General features: G+C 34.3%; 1 protein-coding gene across 1 annotated transcript in view; it reads left to right on the top strand.

Moving 5' to 3' along the window:
* Positions 1 to 15,736, top strand: part of LOC140505806 (sodium channel protein type 2 subunit alpha-like) — a 114,657-nt gene that overhangs the window by 84,085 nt on the left and 14,836 nt on the right. The window contains exons 20-21 of the mRNA XM_072612189.1: positions 2,942 to 3,115; positions 6,537 to 6,659. Of these exons, the coding sequence (XP_072468290.1) occupies positions 2,942 to 3,115; positions 6,537 to 6,659 (297 nt within the window). The remainder of the gene's footprint in view (positions 1 to 2,941; positions 3,116 to 6,536; positions 6,660 to 15,736) is intronic.

Genomic DNA, 15,736 nt, shown 5'->3' on the forward strand with positions numbered 1-15,736 from the left:
CACCCCAAGCCCAATTCCTCGCTGAGGCCAGATAGGACAAGCAAAAGAGTAAAGGACACAATGGAGACTAAGTAGAGCAAGAAATGAATAAAGGGAAATAGTGAGGAAAGAGGAATCACTCTGAACTTTCTGCCCAATTCACTGTTTGGATTCCATTTTCCTCATCTGTGAAGTAAAGGTTGTGACATTGACAATCTCTTCCATCTCTAAGTTCTGAGATCCTCATTATGTTCTTTGTCCTCTGTGGAGAATTCTCTTCTGCCAAAGAAGCTTCCTGAGTGCAGTTACTGTAAAAGGAAGGGTGTAGAGGTCCATATAAGAGTGATGATCTTAGCTCCTACACAAATACGCCATGTAAATCCTGCACAAGTGTCCATTTAATGTGCTTCGGGACATCCTCTATTTCTCTTGCTCTATTTTCTCTTGCATATCAGTGGGATACTTGGGCTAGGCATGTTTTGTCTCTTCCTCTCTTGGCAGAACCAGTCTATCTTATTTCCTAATAATACTTCTCTGATAACATTCTTTGTGCCACTTCTCTTGCATAATTCTTGATTGATCATGTGCTAATTGCCTACCTACACCTGCAATATATCTCTTCATTGCCCTTCAGGGAATACTGAATTTTAGTTATTCAGACATTGTGTAATTCCGTGATTCATTTCCATACAGCATCACCAGAGCAATAGCATTGTTTAAAAGACAGACTATTATTTCAGTGAAAGATTTTAGATCATTAAAACCTCTGTGTAACTTCATCCCACTCTCCTGCTCTTATTTAATTCTGGGGCCAGTTAACTGTCCATGCATAATATTTGCCTAAGATACACATACTGATAAACCATTTCTACCAGTTAGCCACTTAACTGAATGTTCTAGGTTAGACAACAGACATTCCTCATCTGTTTGGTTGTTCTTGTCTGGAGAGTTCAACTAAAATCTTTTGAGTTGTTACACTTCTTATTCAAGAGACTCTGCAATGCTCTAGAACTAAAGGCAACCCACATCATAGCATCTGCAAAAGGGAGCATTTGGAGGACCTGTATCTATAGCTATCTTAGGAAAAGTCTATTGCATTTGGGCTCTGAATTAAGATGTCTTCTAAGGTGGTGGCAAGCATCTTTGATGTATGTGTATGCATATAGATATGCACATACATATATATGTATATATATGCATATATGTAGTCTTGTTTTATGTGTTACTTGATATCATTAATCAGATTACTGATTTTGTATGATTTTGTCATATGCTTGACAGATACTTGTTGAAGGGAGCCCCTAAAGCAATGCTTTATTCTACCTAAATGCTTATTTATCTGCAATTAATGAGCACAGTGGAACTTTATGTTCTCTATATCTTTCTGTCAGTTTTGTGACTGTAAAAATGTGGTTGGAATGTAGAATATGATTTTTTTGAAAATCTCAAATCTCATCCAGGATATCCTCAAAGCATGGTAACTTACTCTCATTAAAATTTTATAGAGATAGGAAAGTAGACATTTGGTTTGGTAGTTATTATTTTTTTGGTCATCCTTTTCTGGTAATAATATGATCAGAAACTTCCCCACTCGCAAGTGTTTCATGTTCTTCTCTCTTTCAGATACCCAAGAGTTAATCCTTCAGTGAATATTGTCTAGCCCCCAGTAGTGATTTCTGGTTTTCTTAAGTATCATTTCTGCCATTTCCATCATGTAGCCTATTGGAGACTGATTTTAGCCTAAATCATGGTGCTCTCACAATAGTTGATGAAGAAAATGTTTTGTTACAGATTAAAGCTTTTCAAAGCTTTTCTGATTTTCCAATTTCATCATTAACTGACCTCAGGGTGATTTTTCTTCTCTCTCTCTCACTAGGCTCTCTGCAAATTTCTTTTCCCTTTCTTCTATTTTCCCTGTTTTATAAAGCAATACTGCCAACAAACTTGTACCGTTTTCATAAGATCTTAGAAGTGCTTATAAACAAAATTGATGTTGCCTCCTCACTTGACAAGAAGATTCTGTGGCTGAGTCAGCTTCTAAGTTTTGGTTTTAGTTTTAAATTTTTTTGTAATAGTGATCAGTTTATATTGGTTGAACTTCCTTAGGAAATGTTAATATTTTATGTCTATTCTTTTACCTATTTCCCATTGTTTTTAGTGTCCATGGATTGTTCAAATAGGTCTGTTTCTTCTTCAAAGTTTTATTCATTATTTTAGTTTGATATTGATTTTGATCTTTGCTGTAACAGTGGTTTATGCAGAGGTGATTTGGTAATAATTTCAATATCAGTAGCTAGTCCCTTCCTATCTGTTTAAATATATTCTGAGTTTCTGGGATCCTAAAATCAATTTAATTAAAAAATATTTGTCAAGCAACTATTATGTTCAATCCATTATGATAAAAATGGGAAAGACCCTGCCGTCAAAGACTTTTTACATTTACTGATCATTTAGTTCATCATCCCTTGTGTGAGTTTTGCATACCCTATTCAGGATTAGGATCTTCAGCCATGACTTCAGCCCTGGATTAGCTTGTTTATGTCCCTTGGAGAGTAGGGCGTTCTATTTTGGTGGACCACGGTATATATGCTCTGTAGTCTTTGAGTGCAGTCTTACATTAGTGAAATAATTTCCAGATCAGTGGTATGAGATAAGGCTTCACTTACAAATGCTTTCTTGAAGAAGAAAAAGCTTCTGAGACAGCAGCCTAACTGAATGAGGAAACCAGTCAACCATAATATAGTACTCAACTACCCCATCAATTTAGTTGAAATGGCTGAAGTATAACTGTACAGTGAGACTTGGTTGTGGAAAAACATCAAGCCATTTAGCCTAAGGCTCCTGGAGATAACATGATTTAACTACTCAAAAGAATACATTTACGTATTTTTCTCCAGCACTGAGGAATTTAATCTAAAACTATTCATATCAATGAACAATTAATAGAAACTTTCTTTTATAGGCCTTTGAAGACATATATATTGAACAACGAAAAACAATTAAGACAATGTTGGAATATGCTGACAAGGTTTTCACATACATTTTCATTCTGGAAATGCTTCTGAAGTGGGTTGCATATGGTTTCCAAATGTATTTTACTAATGCATGGTGCTGGCTGGACTTTCTTATTGTTGATGTAAGTAGTATTCTACAGTTTCTCATTTTGTAGCAATTTGCATATTTTTCATAAAATACCAATCACCCTTTCAACAGTTGTGGTAGTGGAAAGAAACAGTAATATAGATAATCTGAAATAATTGTAAAGATCTCATTTAAAATTGCTTCGTATAATAACCTATCAGATCTCTAGTTTATCCATAAAGGAAGAAAGGAGCCAAGCCTACATATGGTACCTGAACATGGAAATGTCATTAAGATTTATTACAGTCTTTTGTAGCTAATATAATACTACTGTGTTTTCTTTTCCAGAAAAAGGAAAGCATCAGAGTGTAGGTTGATTTCACAATGTATGATGTTACTGTTTGATTATGTACAACACATTTATTCCCTTTTATTTGTATCTACTATCCAGTTCTATTAATTAATGAAGAAGTATCTTTTATATCCTGTTGACAGCATTATTTCTCTTGCTTATCTAGTTAGTTATCTAACTTATTAAGCTAGATAACTTATAAGTTCCATATCGAACTTGTTATAGTTAAGATATAGTTATATAGCTTATATAATAGTTAAGATATAGTTACATATCTTATGTAATACATAAGATATAGTTAAGATAATGAAGTTAAATAAATTATTTAACTCCATAACTGATTAAGTAGTTATCTAAAATTTAGATTCATGTGTGTTTTAATTTCTGGATTTATAATTTTTCTATGTATTTTGGAGCAATGAGCATATTTTTCTTTTACTTAAACTTAATTTTGAAGAAAACTGTTATAATTTTAGTTTTACATTGCTATTTATTTTAATTGTACCATTGGTTTCTGAATAAGGAATATAATAAGTAATAATACATATAAAATAATATGTAATAGTATAAATGATACAATATCTAATTAATTAAAATGAGTAGATGTTATACATTATCTATATACACACACGTTAATATTATATCTGTAAATTAAAGTTGTCCTTATTCCTAGTTCTTTCTATTCTACTTAGTTTGAGAACTAGAAATAAAAACATCCTGTAAACAAATCTCTGAGTCAGCATTTTAACACTAGTCATATAAGCAATTTATTGATTCCAAAAGTCAGCTATTTTGTGCTATCCTCATTAACCTCTGATTTTGCCCTAGTTAAGGGAATTTCTCGGTGTCATTAAAGTAATTGAGCCTCATTGTTAGAAAAGTCTCCTTAGATCTAACTCATTAAATTTAAGGATCTTTCAAAGTTTGGCTTGAGACTTTGTTTTTGTTAGGCTCTCCATAATTGAGAATCACTGCTGTTCTTGATCCTTTGGATACACTTAATGTCAGGCACTTGAACTGCACAAGTTTAGAAATGGTAATTCTTTAGATAAGGCTTCCTTTTGATACATATCTGAGGAAAGGACTTGAAGAGCAAGTAGGTGGTGGAAAGAAGGGTTTAGTGATACTGTATAAACTACTGCAGAGCACAAACTTTTCAAGTATCTGGAAGTAATACTTCAAAGTAGCAAGTGATAAATTTTATCACAATTGACATATGCTAAGTCAGATAATTCTCCATTCATTCAAGCCCATCATTTTATTAGCCAAATTTAAATTATTATTTGCCCAAAAATAAAGATGCATTTTCTTTTAAAACAAAGTATTGTGATATAGGCAATGAAGTTGATATAAAAAAAAACAAACCTTAGTTTAAATTCTGCTTATAACCTATGGATCCTTGGAGAAAAAAACCAAGCCCGAAACATATATGTATATGTGTGTGTATACAAATATGTATATGTATATACACATATGTATATATTATCCTATATTATCCACACATATATGGAGGGAAAATAACTTTATCAATGAAACGTGCTGTTTGACTTGATGACCACACCCACACCCCCATTCTGCTGTAGACTAAGTGCACTAAAACCTGACTGAATTGTTCTCTATTCTGCTGTAGAGAGAATCACAAAACCTGATGAATGTAGAAAATCCTACAGCACATAGCCTTCTTGAGCTACATACAACCCCACAGATGATACAATCAAATAGAGAGTTTCCAGACCAGCATCTTTATCAGGACAGAGGGCATCCCTTCCATCCATTCAAATGCTGCAAAATGCTGCTGATTGACTGTGCACCTAAATGGACCTGAAAAGCTGTATGAGATAGATGTCTGTTTTAAGAAGTCCAAGTCTGAAGTTCCTATTCTTCCTTAGCAGAATAATAAATAATCTTCCTTTCCTTTAGGCTATTCACTTTATTTGATCTCGTCTTGTCCACAAGTTGATGGATGAGATTCTTTCATGGGTCTCAAGGACCCCAGACTGAGAAATTTCCCAACAGATAAACATACGCAGTCACTAATTTAGATGGCATAATTTGTTTGAAGTAGTGAGTTTTGCCCTTGTAATCATTCATATATATGATAAATTATTTGAATACTTTTAAATTAAGTAGGTTTCTTATGAAATTATTAATGCTGTAGTTTTGAAAATTTTCTTCCCATTCTCTAACTTGTTTCCCTTTTTTGTGTATAAATGAATTTTGGGATAAAATGAGGCTTTTCTTTACCTGTGTATAATTTTCATCAGTCCATTTCATATTTTCAAAGTAGATTGGTGATTCCTCTTGTTAGCAGTAATAAATTGTCTCTTTGTAGCTGACTTAGAAATCTTGTCAATTATGAAATTAGTCATCTGTGAGAATGACTAAAGAAACTGTTGAGTTATAAATCTTTGATTGGATGGACAGCCAGGTGGCACAGAGTGCTGGGCCTCGAGTCAGGAAGATCTGAGTTCAAATTTGACCTCAGATACTTACTAGCTCTGTGACCCTGGACAAGTTACTTAACCCTGTTTGCCTATTTCTTCATCTGTAAAATTAGCTGGAGAAGGAAATGGCAAACCACCTAGTATCTTTGCCAAGAAAACCCCAGAAGGGGTCATTGAAAGTTGGGCATGACTGAAAAGTTACTAAACAACAACAACAAAATCTTTGATTAATTTAAATCAATTCCTTGATATTTTTAATCCATTTCTTTCTGATCTAATCAATTAGCTCTGTTTAGCTACTTGGACTTCTTAATGAAAAAAGTAAGACAAATGAAGGAGTTATATCCAGAATGTCTATTTAAAATTAACCTTTGGTTTCATTAAACTGCTTTTGTAATGCTTTAGCTTGATTTTTCTTTTTTTTAAATTACTCTGATCATCCAAAGAATATGTGAAATGATAAAGTATTTGTCACAAGCTTCCACAAGAGTAGAGTAGGCATCTGCCCTATGACAATCTTATCTCCTTTTTTTAACCTAAAAAAAGTCCCTCTAAAATGTTTTTTGAAGAAAATTGGCCTATTATGGCTTTTTAAAAAATATATATTTATGTCACAAGCTGAGCTTGTTTTGTATAAAGACTCTAATATTAATGAATATCCTTTTCTTCTTTTCATATAGGTCTCTTTGGTTAGCTTAACTGCAAATGCCTTGGGCTACTCAGAGCTTGGTGCCATCAAATCTCTTCGGACACTAAGAGCTTTGAGGCCTTTAAGAGCCTTATCTCGGTTTGAAGGGATGAGGGTAAGACCACTCTTCTTTAACCTGGTGAAAAAATTCACAGTAGAAAAAAAAAGAAAGCTGACAGCTTAAAAATGTCAGATCCATGAAGAATTTTGAAATTTTCTTCATCTGGGGTTGGGGAGTGGTGGTATATTTACTTAGTAAGTTAGTCACATATATTAAAATATGCCTACTTTACTAAATAAGAATGATATATATGGATATACTGCCTTCAAGTAGCACATTATGCATTTGCATAATGTTTTATATTTTTAAAAAACACTTTCACAGAGAACCTTTTCATATGTGGTATAAAATGATGAGCACTAGAATCAGGGAGTTAGGGTGCCTAATTCTGGTCCTACCCACTAAACTTGCTATGTCACTTTAGGCATGTCACTTCACACCCTCAGATTCCTCATCTCCAAACTGAGTGGGCTGAACTAAGTCTCTATGATCTCTTCTACCTCTAATGCTCTATGATCTATGATTCTAACTGTTTAAAGTAGATAAAACAAGTTTTATTACTCCCTTTTTATAATTTAATTTTATTTTTTTCAATGACCAGATATTTACTTTTTCTTCTCCTTACCTTTCCCATCAAAAAGGGAAAGAAAATCAAAACCTACATAACAAATACATATGTATTTTTATGCACATATGCAAAACAAATCCTCATGTTGGTCATGTCTAAAAATATGATTCATTCTGTGTGTTTATTTAATCATCAACTATCAGGTTGTATGTAGCATTCTTCATCATTGGTCCTCTGGAGTCATGATAGATCATTGTGTGGATCAAATCAAAATTGCTCATTTTTTTAATGTGGTTGTTATTATACAAATTGTTCCCCTGATTCTCCTTACTTCACTCTGTTACTCCATATATTCTCAGATTTCTCTGAAATCATCTCTTTTATAATTTCTTATACTACAATAGCATTCCATTATGTTCATATACTATAATTTATTTGCCCACTACCCAGATGATGAGTTCATCCCTTCTCTTGGTTTCCAGTTCTTTACTACTCAAAAAAAAAAACCTGCTCTAAATATTTACATACATAATAGTATATAAAATCTATAAGACTATGTAACATAATAATGTGTAATTATATATACATGTATTATATATATGTGCATATGCATATATGTGTGCATATGTATCTTTCCCTCTTTCTTTGATCTCTTTGGGATATAGTCCTAATAGTGATATTGCTGGGTCAACAAGCATGCACAGTTTTGTAACACTGGAGGCATTGTTCCAAATTGTTTACCAGAATGACTATACTATTATTTTCTTTTAGTAGATGAGAAAATTGAGACAGAGCAAAGTTAAACAACTTGCCCAAGGTCACACAATGCATTTAGCAGCAGGAAGCTAAAACCCAGATTTGTAGTTTTCTAACCCATGGTCCTGATCATTTAGTTGGTAAAACAGACTCACGTGGAAGAAAATTACTTAAGAGTACTTACAAAGCAATGTGTAAACAAATTCCAGTTAGCAAACTACAGACTCAGTAGATGAGGGATGAAGGAATGTACAGTAAAAGAATTATTACATTTGAAAAGATTTAAATGACCTCCATTTATTCAGAGAACGTAGAAGGTTAGAACTAAACTGAATATAAGGGTATTTAGCAAGCAGTTACCTAAGTCCCCATCACTATCCTGCAGTGGCTTATGCCAAAGTTTATGTGTGGATGCATACACACATATAAAAACATATATATTTACATACATATAATACATATGCACACATATATACATACATTTTTTTTTACAACCTTTATTCAGTATCCAGTAGTCATTTTGCTTTTTCGTTTTCATGGTGTCCCCATAATTTTCAGTTTAGACGATCATTTTTAAGCTTCCTTTTCTGTCTCGATGTGCTGCTCAATAGTTGCTTCTGTTCTTTCAATAACAATCATGAAATTATGAAATTTATAGAATCATGCAACTTTGAGACAGAAAGGGACCTTAGAAACCAGCTAGCTTAGTTATTTTATGTGCTATTGGAAAAGGAAATGGATTTAGTTAATGTGAACAAGACAATAAATTTGAAAAGGTAAGAAGAACAGGATTTAGCCAATGTGAATCCTTTAGATAGATTTCTAATGTTCCCAGCTCTGTGGGAATTCTCCATCATGCTGTGAAGGAGGTGAACCAGGACTCAGATCAGGAGTGTTCATTTCATTTATAAATGTGCAGGAAATCCCAGTTGGTGTAATTTAAAATTGCCAGATATTTCTTCACAGCATCCTTAGTGCTCCATTTCTGATGTTTAGAGAGGTTCTCCCCGCCCCCCCCCCCCCCCCCCCCCCGCCAAGGAATTCATGTCAGAAACTGTTTCTTTAGCTTTAGGGCTCAGACTGAAATGGATAAAAAGTAGGTCAGACATTGGACATGGAGCCCTTACACAAGAAACAAGATATAAAGGAGTTGTGAAGAATTTGACCTGACATTTTCAGTCCTCTGAGGCAAAGACCCTGAAGCTAGATGCTCACACCTCCGACAACATGCTGATACTATCTCCCTTGCAATGACAGTTCACAAATGGAACATTTAGAAAATGATGCTTTCCATGATATTTGAGAAAATTTTTAAGGCTAGGTCTATGTGGTAGAAACATGACTAATGAAGCAGTCCAAAAAAATCACTGAAGCTGCAAGGGTTTTTCTAATATACGTTTCACCAAATTACTAGTAAGGATATGCTTTGCTATGCAAATGAAAATGAATGTATTATCCTCTTCCCTAGAGAAAAGATGTTCCCTAAAAAAAAGTCAGATATATTAACTAATGTTAAAGGAGAATTTGGAACAATGAAAAAAAATTAGTCTGGTGTTTTTGAGGGTTTTTCAAAAATGTATAAGTTTTTTATATTAATTTTAAATACTAAAAATATAATTATTAAATAAACCATTTTCTTATGGTTCCTGGACTATTTGAAATTCCTATACCATTGTGCATTTATTTTGTCATGTTTTCTATCATTTTCATCTTCAGATTCTTTTTTTCTTTCTTTTGCAGCTTATACAATGTTCTTTATTTTAGGATTTCTAGAAATATTTTCAATTTACCGTCTTTACTAAAGGAGTTGAACATTAACCTTTTTTTCCCTGAAGAGTTCAAAACGTGTTTTCTTATCTATATGATGTCAGTAAAAAATTAAAGGATAACTATTTTCTTTATTTTATAGGTAGAAAAATTTGAATATCAATTCTGCAACCCAAATAAAGATCTCCTATCCTAACACCAGTACTATTTTTTAGCTTATACCACTTTTATATAATAATTTGACTTTTCTAGCTGGAAGATATAATCACATAGAAATCAATTAAGTTCAATTCAACAATCATTTTAGTAAGTACCTACTATGTATTATGCACTGTGCTAGGCATTGGAAACTGAATACAAAGACAAAAACTTAAAAATAGTCCCTGCATTTCAGGGATCTAAAGATTCTAAGAATCGGGGAAGGAGAGCATTCCAAGCATGGGGTATCACTTATACAGAGGCACTGAAGTGAAAGGAAGTGGTGTAATAAGTAGTGCTGTGGATTTGGAGTAAGGAAGACTTGGGTTCAGATCATACCTAAGATACTCACTACCTATATGACCTTCAGTAATTCACTTCACTTGTCTGCCCTTCAGTGCTGTCATCTATAAAATGAGGATGTTGGGCTTGATGAGTTTCTAAGAACCATTCTAACTCTAAATCTTTGATCCATAAGTAAGAGAACAAATACTGGCTTCAGAGAATAAGTAGGTTATTTGGCTGGGACATAGATTGTGTGTAAGGGAATAATGTGAAATAAGTCTGGAAAGGTGAGTGGGAGCCAGATTTTGAAAACTTTTAAATGGCAGGTTGAGGCATTTGTATTTTGTCTTAGAGACAATAAGGAGCTACTAGAGATATTTGAGCAGGTGAGTGACATGGCCAGATTTGTTCTTTAGAAAGATTATTTTGGTAGCTGGGTGGAAACTGAAAGTAGGTAAACCAAATTGCTTAAGCAAGAAAGGATGAGAACCTTGTGAATGGAAAGGAGATAAATAAGAAATGCTGCGATGATAGAATCAATAGGACTTGGCAAATGATTAGTTCAAGGAAAAGAAAGAATATAAGATGCCTCTAAAACTTTGAATGTAGGGATGGTGCTGTCCTCACCTGAAATAGTGAAGTTTGAAGAGAGAAGGGTTTCAGGGAAAGATGATGAGTTCAGTTCTGAACATAAAGAATTTAGGAAGCATATGAAACTATGGAGATAGTCAGCAGACCACGAACAGGCAGAATTAGAATTCAGAAAAGAGACTCGGGCTGGATATGTTTGAATTTGAGAGTCATCTTCATGGAGATGAAAACTGAACCCCTTAGAAATTGTAGAGATTACTAAAACAGGGGAGGGAGGGAGGGGGAGAGAGAGACAGAGAGAGAGAGAGAGAGAGAGAGACAGAGAGACAGAGAGACAGAGAGAGAGAAGACAGAGAGACAGAGAGAGAGACAGAGAGAATAAATATGGTAGCCCAGAATAGAACCTTAGAACATACCCATGGTAAGGGAGGAGGTGGATGATGGTCCCAGAAGGAAAATGAGAAAAGGTCTTTGGAGTTGTTAAGATTTCACTGGTAAACTTGGAAATCAATTTCAGTCAAGTAGTGGGATTGAAAGGGGCCAAGAAGTGGATGGGAGGGGAGAAAGTGAATGCCAATGAATATAGACAGCTTTTTAAAGGAATTAGACTATAAAAGGAAGGAGAGATATCAGACAATAGCTTTAAGGTATGACAATCAAGTCAAGATGTTTTTCAGGATGGAGAGGCTTTAGCATGTCTTTGGGAAGCAAGGAAGAACTAGTAGGTAAGAACTTGAAGATAATGAGAAATAGAATGACTGAAGAGGCAAGTTCCAAGACACATTGAAAGGGAATAGAAATTAGAGCATCATGAAAATGATACTTGGCAAGGAGAACATTAACTTTTTCCTGGGAGAATGAAACAAGAGAGTCAGGTAGTCAACAAGTATTTATTATATATGCACTCTATGCTGGCATCATGCTAAGCACAGGGGATACTAAAAAAGATAAAAAGCAGCCTCCATCCTCAAGGAACATAGGGAGGCAACATATAAATAATTGGATAATAATAAGGTATACACTTTGTGAATTAAAGAAATCTGAAAAAGTAAGGCATTAGCATCTGGGGGAACCTGAAAATACCTCCTGCTGAAGATGGGATTTGAGCTGAGTCTTGAAGGAAGCCAAGGAAATTAAGAAGCAGGAGTAGAGCCATCTGGACATGAGGGATAGCCAATACAAATGCATGGAAATGAGAGATGGAGGATTGTACTAGGAACTGCAAGTAGGCCAGTGTGACTGGTTCATAGAGTGTAGGAGTGGAGTAAGATGAATGTATGAAGAGTCAAAGGTATGAAGAACTTTAAATGCGATACAGAGGACTTTATATTTGATCTTGGAGAAAATAGGGAGTCACTAGAACTCAGTAAGCAGAAGGATAGCATGGTCAGATCTATACTTCAAAAAAAAAAAATACTTTGCAAGTAAGTGGAAGATTAGAGTAAGGAGGGATCTGAGGCAAGGAGATCAACCTAAAGGCTATTCAAGTAGTCCAAGTGAGAGATGATGAAGGTCTGAGCTACATTTATGGTTATAGAAATGAAAAGAAGGTGGCACATATAAGATATATTATGAAGATAGAAATGATAGGAGCTAGCTGGTTATTATCAACCTAGATGTGTTGGATAAGTGAGTATGAAGGATAGAGGATGACACCAAGGATATGAATGATGCTGGATGACTGGTAGGATGGTAGCATCTTTGACATAAACAGGAAAGTTGGGAAAAGAAGAGGATTAGGGGGAGAACATACTGGTTTCATTTTGGCCATATTGAGTTTGAAATGCATTCAATACATACTATTTGAGATGTTCAAGATGCAGTTGAAGATGTATGAACATAGGCCAGCAGAGAGAATAAGACTGAATATATAGATCTGGGAATCATTTGCATAAAAATGATAATTGAACCCATGAAAGGTGAAGAGATCACCAAGTGAAATATTATAGAATGAAAAGAGAAGGGTACCCAGCGCACACAGAGACTTGAGAGACCCTCATGATTAGTAGGGATGATTTGGGTGCTTTATCACCACTCAGCAGCCAAGTAAAAGCAGAGAAATCCTGTGGCTTGAGTTTGACAAAGGGTGAAAAGCATTAGAACAATGGATTAAAGGATTATGGATAATATACAGTTGAACTGAATAACTATTTTAAGTCAAGACTATCAAGGAAGAAAAGTCAGGCCAGAGTAGGAGTGATATCTTGGAAACAATGAAAGGTGAGACAAAAAATAAGTTAGGAATAGAGGGACTGAAGTAGAGATAAGACAGGGAAAGAAAGGATAGAAGTTATGGTCAGAAAGAAGAATTTCAGAATTTAAGACTGTGGAGCATATTGCTATATTGCTGATGTATTTATGAATTTGATGAGTTTAAGCTATCTCTGTGGATATCTAAGATGGAATGAACTCAAAGGCCATGGGAATTGAGGAGATTAACTGAGGAGCCAAGGCATTTGAGGCACCAACATATATATATATATTGAAATCTTCAAGTATAAAGGAAGGGATAAAACAAAATATGGAATTCCTTAAGAAAGAAAAGAAAATTATCTGTGGGGAATTCAATAAGGATCTGGTCTAGGTGATATATACAGATAGTGTGAATCTCAAAAGAAGAGCAGTTAATGAGTGATGAGGACAGAAGGAAGTACTGGCAGCATCAGTGAGGAATAAGGAGTATATATACTCTTCTCCTGGCACAGTATATCAAGAATGCATGAGAGACTAGAGGATGCAATCAAAGGGTTCAGTGACTTCTAGAGGAAGCTAGTTTTCTATGCATTTATGCAGATGGGAATACTGAAATGGACTGCAATAAATGGAACTGTCTTAAGGACAGAACAGGAATTCCAGAGGGTAGTATAGGAATCCCTACTTAGGGATAGGGCTGAGAGAGAAAGCCTTTGGGGGATAATTGGAATGGTAGCTGAGGAAGGTAGTATTTTTCGTTGGCTATGACTCTGAATCACAATTGTTTACTAAGAAGGTTTAATAATCTCATATTTAAGTATTTATCGGTTCGCTGTATAACCACTACAGACATGAACACACAGTCTTCACTTTCTCAACCAGTCTCAAAATAGCCTCCCTTGGCAGATGCGCAGAAACATACTCTCACACACACATTTTTAAAATAAATATGTAAGTAATATAATACTTATGTATACATATATACATACGTGTGTGTGTGTTCAGCTACCTAGCCTTCTATCAACTGGACTATGAACTGTTAATTTCCTCCTATTTGTTCATCAGTAATGACTGATGTTTATAATGATGACCCTGAGGCACTTATAAGATCCTAGAGAGCATTTTGAATTATCAGACAAAGATTTTTCCAAATACCTTAAAAATGTTCAATATAGTTTTTTTGTTAGAATGTTTAATTATCTTATATTCTAATTCTTTGGAAACTGATAATCCAGATGTTTTCTTTTAATTAACATATTTGATTTAAGAGGATATTTGGATCCCTAGGCATAAGATTTTATTGTATTCTTTTCATTTTCATCTTTGTGATGATATACTATGTAAAATGAAGAACCAAGGAAGGAAACCCAGTACCTACCACAATGCTTCGCACGTTGTTTGTTGAATTGAAATAGTACTTAAATATGTTGAAATCCAATTATTTGTAAGGGATGCCTAAGCCAGAAGATAATGCTATAAAGATCAATGAACTTAGAGTCAGAGAGACTTGTGTTCAAACCTCAGTTCTGGTTTTAATAAAATCACATATCTTCTCTAAGCCCCAGTTTTCTCATCTTAGAAATGGAAATTATAAATACTTTGAACTACTTACATCACAAGGTTGTTGTGGTAAAAGCACTTTGTAAACCTTAAACTTGCCCAGGGTCACATGTCTTTTATTATTTACCCACATATAGATTTAGCCCAGAAAACATCTTATATAACATATAATAACAATAAAAATATATAACAAGGTACTTTTTGAGTTCAGAAGTGTTGAGAACTGTTAAAATTAGGTCACAACATTTTTAGCTCATAATGAATTTTAAAACAATTAGTGAAAGAATAGATGGCCTCTGAGGTTCCTTTCAACTTTAAATCTATGATTATGAGGCACTACACCTAAAACTAACATTCTGTTATTTATAGCAACTTAACAATTATGTTATTACCCTTTAAGATATGTAATACAAGTATTATTCCATTTCACAGAAGAGGAAATTAAAGTCCTGAGCAGGTAGGGGACTTGTCCAGGGCAACCCAGCTAATGAATGTCTGAGACAGGATTCAAACCCAACTTTCCTTCATTTGCTACTAACTAGTCTATCTCTTACTTGTTAACTTAATTTTCTAAGACTATAGAAAGGGTTTTTGAAGAAATCAATTTTAATTTTAAAAAAATCACTTAAATTGTTTCTTATCTGCCCATTTGCAAGTGGGTTTATTTCAGCATCAGAGATAAGATTTCTATGTATTCTTTTCCACATTTCTTGCTTAAGTCTATTTCCAACTGGCATGTCCAGTCCAACTCAGCAAACAATTCAATGAATATGTGCCCTACTGTGGGCAAGGGCACATGTCAGGTGCTAGCAATGCAAAGGTAAATAATACAGATACTTGTCTTAATCTAGTGCCAAGTGCTATTTATATAGGATAAATCATTTAGCAAGATAATTCTCTGGGGCAGCTGGGTGGTACAGAGGATAAAATGACAGACCTGAAATCAGGAAAACTCATCTCCCTGAGTTCAAATCATTTACTAGCTGTGTGATCCTGAGCAAGTCATTTAACCCTGTTTGCCTCAGTTTTTTCATCTGTAAAATAAACTGGAGAAGAAAATAGCAAACCACTCCAATATCTTTACAAAGAAAACCCCAAATGAAGTCACAGAGAATCGGACACAATTGAAAATGACTGAACAACAACAAAATTAATTGTCTAAAGAGAATATTCACTTAACACATCTTGAAAAAACACTAATAGTAGTAAAATA

Source organism: Notamacropus eugenii, chromosome 5 (genome assembly GCF_028372415.1).
Source record: "Notamacropus eugenii isolate mMacEug1 chromosome 5, mMacEug1.pri_v2, whole genome shotgun sequence".
Taxonomy (NCBI): Eukaryota; Metazoa; Chordata; class Mammalia; order Diprotodontia; family Macropodidae; genus Notamacropus; species Notamacropus eugenii.